Below are 15,785 nucleotides of genomic sequence, written 5' to 3'. Positions count from 1 at the left end.
GAGCAGGAAGAATCCCCGTTTATCAGCAAACACCCCAACATGGCTGTCAGCTGAGCAGGGAAGCACACCACTCGCACACTCACACACACACACACACACACACACAAAAGATGCCAAACACTAGCACCACAGACAGCTGAATGTCCCAGAACAAAAACAGTTGCAGGAGAGAGAGACAGAGAGAGAGAGGGAGGAGAAGAATAAGAAGGGCTTATTAGCAGGCAGTGGTGAGCATCCGTACTCTGTAGAATGTCTAGAAAAAATATATTCATAACTTGAAACGAGGGGAGGGGGTCAAGTATAAATAGGGGTGGGGGGGGGGGCAAATTCAAGAATTCTTGTCTTGTGATTCAGACTTTCATCAAAACTACAATCAGTAAACTGTACAGACACATGCTACATCACTGGGCTGCGTACAATTCTCATTGTCTTGTCAATCATAACCACACTGAATGGATGTCGGGCTCTGTCTCTTTCTCTCCCACTCCCACTCCCTCTCTCTTTCTCTCTCTCGCTCGCTCTCTCTCTGTGTGTGTGTGTGTGTGTGTGTGTATGTGTGTGTGTGTGTGTGTGTGTACAAGATTTTTGCATGCAAAGTGGCAGAGTAGTGGCAGAGTATAGTGGCAAAGTTTGCCTTGTGGTGAAGTAGCCCGGCTTAAGATGCCATTTGTGTCAAGGACATGAAGACAAATGGGATAGGATGTCATGCAACAGATTAGCAGTGGAGAATTGCTGATGATGATCGACTACGGTGGCAATGTAGAGGCCCAGAGAGACAGAATGAGAAAGAAAAAGAGAGAGAGAGAGAGAAAGAGAGAGAGAGAGAGAGAGAGAGAGAGAGAAAGAAAGAGAGAGAGAGAGCAGTGACCACCTGCGATTTCTGCAAAATATAAGTTCCGTAAAGGGGTTGTGCGAAGAGAAAATATCAAATTAGGCTACACAGGCTACATTGACTTTATGACTAACCAGTGGTCTGATCTACAGATTCTGCTATTTCTGAGAGTGAAAATTGACGGAACAAAACAGATAGAAACTGTAGCATAGGGTTTGACATATAGCCTAAACAACTCACCCACCGTAATTCACTTGTAACTGGTGATTGCTGAAATGCAGTAAATGTATCCGATGTTGTTTGTAACAGCTTCTTCATGGATCGGATTCCATAATCTATCACTTTCCTGTTAATCCTTGGTGAAATCTAAACGCAAGAAGAAATCATGTTCGTTTACAAACACCCATTTCCCGGTCTCTTTACGGTTACAGGACCGGTCTAACCTCTCCCTTCACAGACTGCGCAGGCAAAGCATCTACAGGGGGCTTGTAGCCTACAAATTCCACAGCAGAGAACACACACCCTTTGCACGCCAGAACTTCGCGTCATAGGAATGCATGAGGCGATGTCCTTTTAGAAATCGTTTGTTACTAATCCCAAGAGGTAGTGGCTCATACAATGTCAATGGAGTTAATGTGTTAGATGTATTCAAGTCACTTGAGTGGTATAATAGTAATTAGCCTATTCCACGTGCGTGCGCGCGCGCGTCTGTGTATGTGTGGGCGGTGTAGAGGGACCGTGCACTCATAACAGGGGAGACATTTCCACTTGTATTTAATGCATCTCAGACACCACTACCAAAACCACGATTAATGTCACTATACATTTAAACGTTAAAGGTGTGAAAGGAACTTTTGCTGTTTCTTCATAGCAACCATGGAGCGCCTTATTTCAGCACCACGCAGTTCCATTACAAATCTGAAAAATAGTGAGGTTTGACTCAATCTGTGAAATATTCGATAAAGGCACTGCCACTGGCAACCAAATATGTGCCCAATTTGAAAACTATGCTGCAGTTAGTGTAGGTATACGCCTACCTGTGAGGTTACTGTGCTGAGAGATCTCCATGGCAGCTGATCCGAGAACGGTAAAATGTATGACGCGCAGACCTATGGCGTTTGTCATCAATCCGGTGGCACTGTTATCGCATGTAAGCCGGTGCTGCTTTGGACTTGAGAATAGGTGTTGTCTGATTTAAAAAGTTTGTCACTGCTGGTAACTATTATGGAAGCATATGAGTTCCATAATTCAAATGAGAATGCATTCTGCAATATGCAATTCTAAAAGACATTACATTAGGCAATTGCTAATTCATTATGCAATTTAATATTACAATTTGCAATACTTTCTTTCAAAATGCATTTTAATATACAAAGTGACAATGCAATCATCAAATCAATTTGATTTATTTTGGTTAAAAATTTGAATAAACATGGATTGAATTGCATTCCATTTTGCCATGGTACTTTAGTCTCAAAATTCAAATGGCAATTCATTTTGCATTTCAATTTTCAATATTCAGTTTCATCTTTTAATTGTCAATTACTTTTGCAATGTAATGTTCAAAATTCAATGTAGAATTGAATTATTTTTTAATTTTTTAATGTATTTAATTTTTTTTTGAAAATGTTTTTAAAACAAATATTGAAAACATTTTTTATATTTTTTGGCAAAAAGTTTTGCCCGGTTTGCAGAAATAGCGCCCCGTTATTGCATAGCACTTTGTCACGCTCTTTGTGTCTCAAAATTCAAATGGCAATGGCAAACGCGATTCCAAAACACATTGCAATCTGTCAGTCTTCCATCACCCATGGCGGGAACTACGTCACGTCCGTGTTTATCTCGCATTGGTCAGTTTTCTCTTTAAGGCGGGTCTTAGGCAGGGCGGCTGACGGCCTCCAGCCTCCAGGTAGAGAAGACAACGTAAGAGAAATTGTCGCTGACACAGTAGCCTACTGTTGAAGGTGATGGGCAAAAACAGTCGCTCAGCTACTGAGGGAGGCAGGCGTGTGTGTGTGTGTGCGTGCGGAGACCTTGATCCGACCGTACGCCACCCCCTCCAGGAGCGTGTATCAGGGTGAAGCGTTAAAAACAGCACACAGGTAGCCAGGGGAGCTGAGGGAGCTGGCAGCCCAGGGCCCGGAGCTCATATCTGGGTGGAGCGTTTGCCCCTCTCAGCCCGGAGGACTGCTCCAGATTAACGACCATAGACAGTAAGATAGGCTACTGACAGGGCTAACACAGGGCTACTAACAGGGCAGGGCTGTTAATTACAGGGCTACATCGTTTCATTCACACTCAGGCACTCCTGGTCTGACCACGACCGCCGGTCCAGCTGCAGCCTGCACTGTCAGGAAGTCAAGGAAGCGTATAGCCACGTCCTGAGATATCGGTGGCTTTGCCCCAAACGAGGAACGTGCATCGTTCTTTTCACAAATACACCATATTTTTAAGCAAATAAAGTTGTTTACTTAAGATTACAGCGTTTTATCAACGTTTGGTCCGCGAAAATATTCTCGCTGCACCGGTAGGGAAACCGCCGTCATGTCATCCGGCACAAGCTTCCATGGTACACTGCTATCATAAGCATTACGGTTCCCCATTGACTCCCATTGATTCTGACTGACCATTTCGAAGGAAAACCTACATTTTTGTCCGACATAATACAGCAAGAATTTCGAAATTTTATCGACGAAATGGTTACTATCATATGTCAGCGGCGTTTGTTTCAGTACATAATTGACGTTTTCCTTCGAAATGGTCAGTCAGAATCAATGGGAGTCAATGGGGAACCGTAATGCTTATGACAGCAGTGTACCAAGGAAGCTTGTGCCGGATGACATGACGGCGGTGGTAGGGAATCGGTTGCGAGACTCGGTGAGACGTGATCCCATCCCACTGGATTGTTGTTTGTACAAACATTCAACATCCAAAACTATAACTGAAAAACGTCGACATTGACGAATGTAATACATTTGTGCTACGTTATAAAAATAAAACGTAGACACTGATTAAAAGATGCACTTGCTAATTTGTGCTACATTCTTATCAACGATCAGTGAAAAACTACTTCCTCGTTTAGGGCAAAGCCATCGATATCTCAGCAAGTGACTACGCTTGCTTTCCGGTCCTGACCAAACGTTGATAGAACGCTGAGTAATCTTAAGTAAACAACTTTATTTGCTTAAAAATATGGTGTATTTGAGAAAAGAACGATGCACGTTCCTCGTTTGGGGCAAAGCCATCGATATCTCAGGACGTGGCTATAAGCTTCCTTGACTTCCTGACAGTGCAGGCTGCAGCTGGACCGGCGGTCGTGGTCAGACCAGGAGTGCCTGAGTGTGAATGAAACGATGTAGCCCTGTAATTAACAGCCCTGCCCTGTTAGTAGCCCTGTGTTAGCCCTGTCAGTAGCCTATCTTACTGTCTATGGTCGTTAATCTGGAGCAGTCCTCCGGGCTGAGAGGGGCAAACGCTCCACCCAGATATGAGCTCCAGGGCCCTGGGCTGCCAGCTCCCTCAGCTCCCCTGGCTACCTGTGTGCTGTTTTTAACGCTTCACCCTGATACACGCTCCTGGAGGGGGTGGCGTACGGTCGGATCAAGGTCTCCGCACGCACACACACACACGCCTGCCTCCCTCAGTAGCTGAGCGACTGTTTTTGCCCATCACCTTCAACAGTAGGCTACTGTGTCAGCGACAATTTCTCTTTTACGTTCTCTTCTCTACCTGGAGGCCGTCAGCCGCCCTGCCTAAGACCCGCCTTAAAGAGAAAACTGACCAATGTGAGATAAACACGGACGTGACGTAGTTCCCGCCATGGGTGATGGAAGACTGACAGATTGCAATGTGTTTTGGAATCGCGTTTGCCATTGCCATTTGAATTTTGGGACACAAAGAGCGTGACAAAGTGCTATGCAATAACGGGGGCGCTATTTCTGCAAACCGGGCAAAACTTTTTGCCAAAAAATATAAAAAATGTTTTCAATATTTGTTTTAAAAACATTTTCAAAAAAAAATTAAATACATTAAAAAATTAAAAAATAATTCAATTCTACATTGAATTTTGAACATTACATTGCAAAAGTAATTGACAATTAAAAGATGAAACTGAATATTGAAAATTGAAATGCAAAATGAATTGCCATTTGAATTTTGAGACTAAAGTACCATGGCAAAATGGAATGCAATTCAATCCATGTTTATTCCAATTTTTAACCAAAATAAATCAAATTGATTTGATGATTGCATTGTCACTTTGTATATTAAAATGCATTTTGAAAGAAAGTATTGCAAATTGTAATATTAAATTGCATAATGAATTAGCAATTGCCTAATGTAATGTCTTTTAGAATTGCATATTGCAGAATGCATTCTCATTTGAATTATGGAACTCATATGCTTCCATAGGTAACTTTAAACGCAACTTTGCGAACCCCAGTGGTCGTACAGGGTCACTGCAGGCCGAATCAAAATCAAGGAATTTGGCATTTGCGCAATTTCTTACAATGGCCATTAGTTAATTTTTAAAAATAACTTTGTTAATAACAGTTCCTTAAGTAAGCTAGTATGCCCCTTGCAGCCTATATTGTAGGCCTACTTCACCTGCTTGCCTGAGAAGGGGAACTTATATAAATTGATTTGTGACTGTGGGAGAACAGCGATGGAATACCTTACCTTACGAGCGCAGTAGCCGAGGCTTCCCAGATAACACGCTTCAGCCAACATGTTGCCTTGTATAGTATTCTTTCCCCACAGCATAAGAGGTGGGCGGCAGGCTGAATTTGCAGTATAGTCTTGACCAAAAGATGTTTGCCGTTTGTCCAAAAACTTAGCTCGCCGAAGACTTATTTACAAAGCATTTTACAGCGCAAAGTAGCCTCAACATTTGTAATGTAGAGCTAAAAAGGATCAATTTCCTGAAGACCGTACAAAGTGCTCCAGCAATCAAAAAGCTGAAATGTTCCTGTTTAAAGGGTGTCTCTGTCATACCATAGCATGGAAATCAGATAAAGCAACACTAACGCAACAAATATTTAAAGATTACATTTAAAGATTTAAAGATTACATTTTGAGAATGAGTGTTTGTGAGCTACAAAGCCACCTTTGGTATAGGCCTAATTAATCTTCCTCCAATGATGGAGTGGCCTATGTCGTCAACAGGAAAATCACGAGGAAATGAAGAAAGAAAAAAAAACAGACCAAACCTCCATAATGCCTCTTATTGACAGTGGGAAATTAAACGCTGAACGTAGGGGAAAGCTATGAAGTAATCCAGTGTAAATTTGCTGAAGTAGTTCAATTAGGATAGCCTGTCCCTGGCCTTTTCAAGTAGTGCGTACTGTAATAATGGCACAATGGATGCCCCTAGTGTGCGGCTGATGGCATTGCACAGAAACCATCCCCTTTAAGAACCACAGCCCTTTAACAATGATTTACCTGGCCACACCTGTCTTGTCCACCCACAGGTTCCGATAACAACAGCGTCAAACTCGGCGTTGTAAGGACAATTTGGTAAGAAACTTTTACAATGTCTACGTTCTTATTAAGTTCTATCTAAATGATCTATTTCGGATGATATCCAGCAGATCATTTTTACACTTAGTCAAAATGGCTGATATTTCACTTCCGTGCTACCAAAGTTTGGAACAGCGGCCAGGGAGAGGCCGAAGGCTAAGTTCAGGAATTCCGTAAAAACATAGTTAGACTACATAGGCTACCAACACGAAATGGCAGAATTTCAAGGCTTTATTTGCCATTGTCTATGGTTATTTGTTATGATTATGGTATTTAGGAGACGATTTTGTCCAAAGCAACATACAAACAATTCAAAAGTTAGTGGATAGCCTAATACATTAAGGAGAATATCAATTATAAGCAACAATGTCAATTCAATCAATAGCCTAATGAAATAACTAAATAGGCTACCAAATACAACTATTGAATTGTTTTATTTGTAAGTCACTTTGGACATGAGCTTATACCAAATCACATAACCATAACATAGCCTGTCTAACAAGTCGTTTTGATTTGACGGGGATCATCAAGTTCTAGGGTAGGCCTATTAATTGCAGGAAATGTTCAGTTTAGGACAGGCTAAACTATGTGATCTGGGTGGACTGTGGAGACGGATAATGTACATTCCAAAAAACATGGGTGGCAGACTTGGATTATAGGGGAGTATAATGAATAATTTGAGAGGATGTTGGACTTTAATGTTTAATCCACATTAATATAAATCTCTCTCTCTCTCTCTACCATACCTCTATCAATCATTCTATATTTCCAGGAACGCAAAGATTCTCATCTACTAATAACAACAAAAAGCAGTCACAATCAAGGAGATCTAAATGTGATCAGAAATGCAAAGTGTGCAACTGAGGTTTCAATTAATTCATTTGTGTTATACTTCAACTGCCTGAATTACTGGATATGACAGATGTCCTACAAACAAATCTGGGGCTTGTTGAGAAAGAGTCCCCAGAAGCAACAGCAGTACCCCAAACGCCAGGAGTCCAAGCAGAAGGAAATGAGAAGCTGAAGGAGGCCGAGAAAGGCCCGGATACGTCTCCCGAAGGCGAGGTCATGAGTTTTGCAAGCATGGAGCCCAGCACCTTACAGTGGCCTGCTGGGAAGGATGCCCTCAACAAGGCTGGGAGGCCACTGTCCCAGGAGAGCCAGCGGGTGGGCGGAGAAGGGAAGGAGATGGATGGAGAGCGAGCGAGCATGCAGTCCGATTGCCTGTCGCTCAGGGGAGCGGAGAGCACGACGGAGAGCGAGCGGGAGCTCAGGATGCGAGAGAAGATGAAGTCCGAGGACGGGTGGCTGGAGAAGGAGAAGGAGAAGGAGAAAGAGAGGGAGGTGGAATTGGAGTTGAGGGCACGACCGAAAGGATCTCACATGGAGATCGAGATGGACGAGGTGAACTCCATGCCAGAGGAGGCAGCGCGGGTTTTCAGGCCAAACATGCACCACTCTTCTATTGTACCTGATTCCCCCAGAGACTGGGATGATGAGGATAGGAGACCTTTCCTAGGATCTCATGGCGCTCCAGTGAATGGATATTACCATGACTGGGAACAACAAGAGACTCCACCAAAATGTAAAGAATAACATATAAAACCTTACGTATTTTTGTAAAGATGCATTTAGTGTCACATCTTGACATATTAATTCATTAATTTGGCACTACAATGGTCCATAGACTTATAACTCTGATTTAGTATTTGACATGCAAACAGTCTTCCTAAATAATGATTTACTTAAAACTTAATATGTCAACGATTCAGAGGCTTGAAATTGTTTACTGCAGCTAACCCTATTTCAGTGTAAAGGCCCACTGTAAGTGAAATGTTGGTGTCTTCCACAGCGGGATGTGCTGGCAGTGGTCGTGATTTACTGAAAGCCGGCATCTCCTTGTTCGCGGGCGCTGTGATCTTCCCTTTCCTGATTTGGGGGGGATACGTCTTCCTTCCATTCGATGCCCCTTACCTGGAAACGGCACCCTTAAGGCTGGTCTACACACTGCGATGCTCTGTTTTTGGTGTGGTGCCCATTGTGCTGGGTGAGCAGCTTTAGATTACTGGTTCAACCAGCTCATTCACTAGAGTGGTTTCCTTTTCCTGGATTTCTGGGATAGTCTGGGATGGATGTGACCACGGTTCTTTCTGATTAAGAGATAATGTCTTAATTTAAGATTACTTCTTGGACAATGTTTTGGATTCTTTTATGTTTGTGAATTCAGCTTAGCTGCCATACTCACAAAGGACATCATTGCATTTTGGTTAATGACACTTTTCCCCCCCTGCTCTCTCTCTCTTCCCATCTCCCTCATTCCCTCTGTGTCTCTCTCTCTCACTCTCTGACTCTTTCAGGACTGTTGGTGTTAGGGATATCCCGTATACGTTTTGGTGCTTTACGTCCCCAGTTTGAGACAGAAGTGAAGGAAGTGGCCGTTCACCGCCGTTTTGTGGATGAATCTGTCTCCTTGTTTGTGCTGTACTTTGTCCAGCTGGCTGTGTTGGCTGCTTATCTAAACCATGACTTACTCAAGCTAGTGCCTCTGTTGACCATCGTTTTTGCCATTGGCAGGTAATCTCACTTGTTTCATGACTACACCCACAACTATTTGCCAAAGACTAAGAGTGTGTATGGCAACAGACATATTTTACTGGTTGAAACATGCACTGTGTTGACATAGTCACGAGCCAAATTACACAAATGAGGGCTAATTGTGAAGAACTGCTCTTGAATGAAACCGTAATATTAGTATTCATAGTATTAATGCGTAATTATTCTGTAATAATGGGGCAGTGGTAGCGGTTAAGGAGCTGGGCTAGCGTGCAGTGGCCTGAAAGTCAGTTCAATTTCCGGCAAGGTGCCCCCGGGGACAATGTAATCCCTTGTAATATATATAGTTGACATATGTAAGGCACTTTGAACAAAAAAGTGTCTGCTAAATGTAATGTAATAGTATTACGATTGGGTGCTTTGCTGGTTGGGATAGTCTATTCTATTACTCTCTCCCAGTCGCTGCAGTTACTCTCTGAATTTTCATCAACAAAATATCTGGATATGACTGAGGAAGGATACCAGAACAACACAGAAGTTTTTAATTATTAAGCTCTTGAAAGTTTAGAAGATTTTATGTAGAATCTCTTCCTTTACAGAGTGTATTTTACATTACTACTGTATGTGTCTGATTAATGCTATTTACAGGGCTTGAAGTTCTCAGGCACTGCGCCTGAATTTAGGCGTGGGCCATTCCACTGAAGATTACAGTAGAGATAATGTTATATCGACATAGTAGTGTCGAAACGTCAGTCTAGTTCGTTTGCACCAATAAAAGACTGCAAGTGAGATCAGTGTGCTCCAGTCTCCTTCCTACTTGAGATAATGTTATATAACAGATTAACCTGATAAACTCAGGCTCAGTTAGTTGTCCTACTTTATGTGCCTGTGTTAATCCCACAAGTTTGCTCACTTTTCTCTTTTCTTTCCCCCATTTGACAGGCTTTGCTACTGGGTTGCTGCCACCATGGGCAGTAGCCTCAGAGGATTTGGCTTCGCCCTGTCTTTCCTGCCCATGATGACTATGCTGGTGGCCAACATGTATTTCATCTTTGTGCTTGACGCTGAAGGGAATCTGTTTGCCCAAGAGGCCCGCTCCTCCCATGACTCTCCTTCCACCTATCGGCAGAGATTCTGGGGTTGATCTTTTACTCCAGGCTTTCGGTCGCCAAATTAGGGTCCTTTTCATTTAGATTACAATGATCAAGGTTTTTCTGTGCGAGCCATTGAGAGTATGTTTAATAAATGAGCGATTGAATGCCTCGCTGACTTACTGGCCGATCACTGTCAGTGAAGTATGGCACTGAAAATGTACATTACATGATAAACAAGGCAAAATAAATAAACATGATTTACATGATGTTTTAATGACTTGTTAGATGGACTTTTAGGGAAGAGTGCGCTTGTCTTCCAGATTATTTGATAGTCAGGGGTTATTAGCATTCTTATGGAGGTAACGGTTAGGCTAGTATTTAAGTTGCTTTTTATGTGAAAACTGAAGTAGTCCCTGTAGTCCAAGTCCAGTTTCTGCAGTAACTTGTAGATTTGTTTACTTTCCTCCTCTGCAGGACACTAAGAGATGTTGATTTTTGTCTAACATTGATAATGTTTACATTTACATTAAATGCACAATCATAGCTCTTCATTTTCTTAGTTTTATTTCTGTGGTAGACATAGGCTACATACAAATTCACAAAAAAACCTAACAATCTCTACCAGTTATGTATTATTTTGATCATTAATGTAAAATTCTGCTATGTCCCTGTGCAATGTAAAGTTCATCTTTTTAAAATAAATGTCTTTTCATACACTATAACAAATGTAGTGTTGTGTCATACTCTTATTATTCTTAGGCAGGGATGTCAAAGATAGCCTACAGCCCAAGGGCCACATATACAGTAGCCTGCCAGCCGATTCCACGTGGCCCTCCAGATGTTTTGGGTAGAAAGGGAAATAATAAAAAAAAAAAAAAGTGGGATTAGTTATAGAGTAAACGACCAAACAACAATCTGATACTCATGCGGAAAAAGTAAAATGACCATGAGAATGATTGGGAATGTACGTCCCCGTAACGGCCCACTGCTTAATGACACCCGTGCATTCTGCCATGAACAATGTCGTCCCCCAAATGATCCCTGAAAGCCCCACAATAACGATTCGATTAAACACGCTCGGCAACATGAATCCTCACTTCACCATAGCGTTGAATAAATGAAGAAGTAGGAGTGGAACCTGACACCTCAATTCAGACGAGATAAACCTGTTCTCTCATTCTGTCGGAGGGGACAAAATAGCACGAGCCACCTGCGTGACGCAAAACATCAGCAGGCCTTGCGTTCCTGCTGCAAGACGACCGTGTGCGCACAGTGGCCAACTGACAACGGTGGCCACCCAGGAATTACACATTTTTTGGACTATTTTGACTACAGAATGGCGACTAGTACACAGGGTAGACGGAAGCACAATGCGTGTTTGTTTCGATTACGCGAAAACTGCCCCCTTCGAAAATTCAGGAAGAATAAAACTGACGGTGAGTTGAGTTAACTAGCTGATTGTAGACGTAGACGTAACTTGGTCCGTGGATAGCCTAGTCATTAATTGCAAACCGTTTAATAAGAGCCTGTATGACTTCAAATTTACTTGACTTGACTTGGATATCGCATAGGCTATTAAAGGGTCAGTTGTTTTGATTAATTTGTTGAAATATCGCTGGAATAAGTTCGACAGTATTTCCTGTGCGCTCTGTAACCGATACCTTGTTGTGCCATCAGTGTTATGCATTTGAAGAAAACGTTTGTGAGCCTTGACGCCTATATATAAGCTCAGACAGAGAAAATGTATTTAGTGTAAACAATGCAGTTGTGTGACACTGTTTATTTAGTCTGCTTTTTTCTTAAAATGCCTTGCATTGTGGTTTAAAATCGAAAAGTACATTTATAATGGTGTCTGATTTAGTGAAAAAGGCAAGAGCGCGTATCTTCATTTTATGCTTATGAAATAAACACAGGGGAAGCATGGGCTGTGAATTGTGCAACCTTTATAAACACTGTCGTATAACAAGTGAAGTCACGTGAGAATACTTACAGACTGTTTGCATACTGTTTAGTGTATCTAGCCGCTCCCTGTATTCAGCCGTCCTACACATTTTCTTGTGCTGTGATTGAACCGGGCAGCCTCACACAAGCAGTTAAAAATGACTATAAAGTTGTTCGCTGGTCATGGCTACAATCACTTGATTTCACAGATGAACACACCCACCCTCCAACTCCTATTGGGAGACATTGGACTGGACGACCCAGTGTTTCGCCAACAGATGATGGCGCAATCAGTGTTATCTGTGAACAGCTATCGACTGCTCAATCCAGCTGTGGGACTCAGAGACTGGAGGTGAACTCAGGTGAACTCAATGATTAAAGGATTTTCTATTTTTATTTGTCACAAACATAGAGATAGGCTACCGACATGAAACAGTGAAATGGCATTTAGCTGCTCAACTTTCCCGTACAGAGGTGTAAAGGTTAAAGTCGATTAGAGGCCAAATAGATGTAAAATAGATGAGAGAGAATGGGTAAAATATAGGCCTAGTATGGCAAGTCCAGGTCCATGTGCAAATTCCATTTGTATTTTCAGTAATTAGGCCTATTCATAACGGCACAGTGCTGAATGTTTTTCTCAGCTCAGTGGTGTAACGATCTCGAGGCAGTGTTTCTTCTCATTCACATTTCTCTCTGAATGCTACAGATCCCATGGACACAGACCCTGTGGGCCAGGCAGGACCTAGCTTCCTCATTCCGTCTGCAGCACCATGCTCTGCTGTGGGCCACGCTGCTGTCAGCGACGCCTGTGTCCGCCAGCGCAACCCTTCTGAGGGCTCTTCTGATGTCAGTATGGGTAAGTCATTTAGGATGTACTCAAAATTCCCTCTGAGAATGCAGCAGCCGGTTTCAGTCGGAAACAACACAGAATCAAATGTTGTTTAACAATGGAACAATGGCCAATGGAAGCTGTGCCCATGTTACCACAATAATGAAATGAGAAAGGAAAAAAGGACATCTTTGAGCACACTAAAGCCCAACGCCCACCAGAAGGAAGGTGCTAAGCCGAAACGCATCTGTGCAATATTAATAAAAAAAACACGTTTAAATGCAAAGTGCGACCTTTTTTCCTTTCTTAGTAAACATATAGATTTGGTCTAGCACTCTCAAAAACAAACCAAGAGACTGAGTGAAGCCTGCTCCTACCATACAAATTACAATAATGAAATAACCCATTTCTCCTCTCACTTACAGAACTTGACAGTGGTGTGGATCCTGAGACAGGGGAAAGGGCTATGGGATGACCAAAGCTGTCGGGTACATCTGGAAGATCTCCAGAAATGGACCTTGCAGACAGATGTTTATGTTCCAATGCACTTATATTTACTGCCTACATTTGGACATCAGTCAAGTACTGTACTTTTTACTATGTGGAGTGTTCATGTACATAGATGGCATTTTTGCTATTGGTTGAAGACACAAGGCAGCTGAGATGTCACCTTGAGACACATTTGCAATATGGGAAGCTGGCGTATGTAGCTTAACGCTAATGTGGTGGTCATCAAACCTATAGATCTGGTCTTGGAATTTGTGGTTACAGCTGTTCTGTTAAGATAGGCTTATAAATGCTTATATTGTGAGTTAAAAACTCTGCCTGTTGTGATTGCTGCTAACTGTATCAAAATGATAAAGCCTCAATGAGTGACATGAGTAACAGCCATCAGCGTTTTGTATTAGGCACTTTTTTCAGTCACACCAAGCAACACATTTTCATTCATTCGTTTTGAAGTTCACTAGACCACATACATTTTCAGATTTTCCTTTTTATTAAGGATAAAGTGGAAAATATGGAGAGAACATCGAAACATCAGTCAAGTCTTTCACAACTGAATGTGTACATACTACAGCAGAATATGGCTCCTCTGGTGTGCTATGTGTGTACAAAACAATGTGTCCTCAGGGAGGAAATCATATTTTTTCATCTCCCATGCAGATCACTGAATGGAAGTCCGAAATGTGTAGTGTCCTCTTAGAATTGCAGTGAAATGGGGGCGCTACCATTACCGGGGGAGCTAGCTACTATAATATACCTATCACTCTCACCGCTGTCCTGTCTAATTGAAGGCATAAAAGCCCCCCCTCCCCACCCCCAAAATATGATTTAAATGTCCGAGACTGACTCAAACTATCCATAGAAATGTGAGAATTGTTCCCGTATACTAAGTTGCATCAAGCTTAATTCTTACAATGTATTTTTGCAAACATCGTGCTCTCCGGTTTGTTTTCTTTTTTTTGCTCTGATTTATTTTCACTGGAGTGCGACCAATCTTTTATTTTCCAAACAGTGTAGTTTTACAATTGTATATCTTGAAATGGTTGGTATTTTAATATTTTAATAAATGTGGTTTTTGAATGAATTCAGGATGTCTAGGGCTCTTTTTTGGTTCAAAAATGCATTTTTTGGGGGGTTATCTGCTTATTGGTAAACCTTCTCAAATTACATTTTTGTTTATTATGGAACATTCAAACATATTTTGTCCCTCACCATTTACTTTCATGTTTAGTAATTGTATCAAAGTGCCAAATATTTAGATCTAACAATCAAGAGATGGTTATTAACTTACAGTTGGAGCCTCTCTTGTAAGTTAAATTACCAGAGGTATGGTCACTTCCTGTTCTCCCCGTCACTATGGGGAAGTGTTCTGCTCACTGGGTATTTTAAGTCTGAAGCCGTCTACCGTGAGATTTTAATCTCCATGATCAAGGTGGTTTTATTCAGACACCATATTACTGACGTGGTTGGACTGGTAGCCATGGGAACATGGTTAGGCATGGGCACCTAACTCATAAATAACTCCAAACACTGATAGAACCCAAGATACAGCAGATAAGTTAAAGCACAAATCTAGTGGGCGACCACACAAACAGAAACTGAGTATTCAGGTTCTGCAAGATGGTCCACAATGGACATTAAGTATTCTTTAAAAATTAGAATGACGTATGTTCTCCACAAATACAGTTGCCTATCTGCGAGTCAGCACACGCTTTATTATTTTAGCTTTGGAAATAGTGATTGTACTTATTACAGTACATTTCCGTAGCTCAAGAGCATGAATTCCTTCTCCTTTGAATTTGTTGGCTTTCACTTCAGTTTTTCACCTGTCATGTTACAGATTTATCATATCATAGCCTTCCCTCTTTCATTAACTGTGAAAACCAGATAAATGTTCATGCAAATTCCCATCCTAATCCAACCTGCTAACTTCTTCCGTTTTGTATGAACATAGTAAAACATAGCCTATTTGCATACAGCACAAAAGTCAAAGGTTTGGATGCACTGACTCGTTTGATTTAAAAGCAAATGTGTTCACGTAGTTCACTGTTGGAATGGATTTTCAACAGTCTTGATATTTCCCATACATTTTGGATGCTTGTCTTTCACTGATTTTAATTGAAAAGAACGAAGCTGGCTTTAGTGATATCAATTGTGTGCAACATTGAAGAATTTGGAATGAATGTATTTGGATGGATGTAAGTAATATATTTTTAGAGACCTTTGTCTTGTGTCATACTTTGGATGTTGTAGGGTATTGTTGTACAATGTAGGACAAAAGGAAATCAAAGAAACTACAATGTGTCCAAATGTGTGACTGGTACTAAGTGGTGAAAAGCTGGCTAAATGAAATCACACCACCTAGCAGTAATTCTCAAGCGTTTTGCTCCCAAGGCCCTCTTGTGTTCAAGGAGACTCTAGGGCTCCCCCACAATAATAACAAAAAAAACATACAAACATCCCCCCCCAACCCCATCCCATCCCATCCCATCCCGCACACGCACACGCACACACG

General features: G+C 41.7%; 2 protein-coding genes across 4 annotated transcripts in view; one reads left to right on the top strand and one right to left on the bottom strand.

The window, feature by feature from the left end:
* Positions 1-5,527, bottom strand: part of LOC134082617 (death-associated protein kinase 2-like) — a 15,857-nt gene extending 10,330 nt beyond the window's left edge. Inside the window, exons 1-2 of one of the 3 annotated variants that reach the window (XM_062538452.1) lie at positions 5,510-5,527; positions 1,077-1,198 (exon numbers count right to left, since the gene is read on the bottom strand). The gene's annotated coding sequence lies outside the window, so the exon portion shown is untranslated. Of the gene's footprint in view, positions 1-1,072; positions 1,280-1,869; positions 1,981-5,509 lie in introns of those variants that run through there. The other 2 variants (XM_062538451.1, XM_062538453.1) reach the window with 2 other exon arrangements.
* A 669-nt stretch (positions 5,528-6,196) lies between these two features.
* On the top strand, positions 6,197-10,722 carry tmem79b (transmembrane protein 79b). Its single transcript, XM_062538450.1, has 5 exons — positions 6,197-6,346; positions 7,122-7,934; positions 8,202-8,396; positions 8,707-8,923; positions 9,845-10,722. Exons 2-5 carry the CDS (start codon positions 7,265-7,267, stop codon positions 10,044-10,046), a joined length of 1,284 nt encoding a protein of 427 aa, XP_062394434.1. The 5' UTR covers positions 6,197-6,346; positions 7,122-7,264; the 3' UTR covers positions 10,047-10,722.
* Positions 10,723-15,785: the final 5,063 nt, after the last annotated feature.

This window comes from Sardina pilchardus, chromosome 6, assembly GCF_963854185.1.
Source record: "Sardina pilchardus chromosome 6, fSarPil1.1, whole genome shotgun sequence".
NCBI lineage: Eukaryota > Metazoa > Chordata > Actinopteri > Clupeiformes > Clupeidae > Sardina > Sardina pilchardus.
Note: the sequence above shows the minus strand (reverse complement) of the source record. Positions and strands in the feature narration are given on the sequence as shown.

What these genes read in the sequence shown, in the direction of transcription:
- tmem79b (XM_062538450.1), top strand. Translation starts at nt 7,265, where the DNA reads ATGACAGATGTCCTACAAACAAATCTGGGGCTTGTTGAGAAAGAGTCC. An exon ending in ACAAGAGACTCCACCAAAAT is followed by an intron (nt 7,935 to 8,201) that starts GTAAAGAATAAC and finishes TGTCTTCCACAG; the next exon opens with CGGGATGTGCTGGCAGTGGT. An exon ending in ATCGTTTTTGCCATTGGCAG is followed by an intron (nt 8,924 to 9,844) that starts GTAATCTCACTT and finishes CCCATTTGACAG; the next exon opens with GCTTTGCTACTGGGTTGCTG.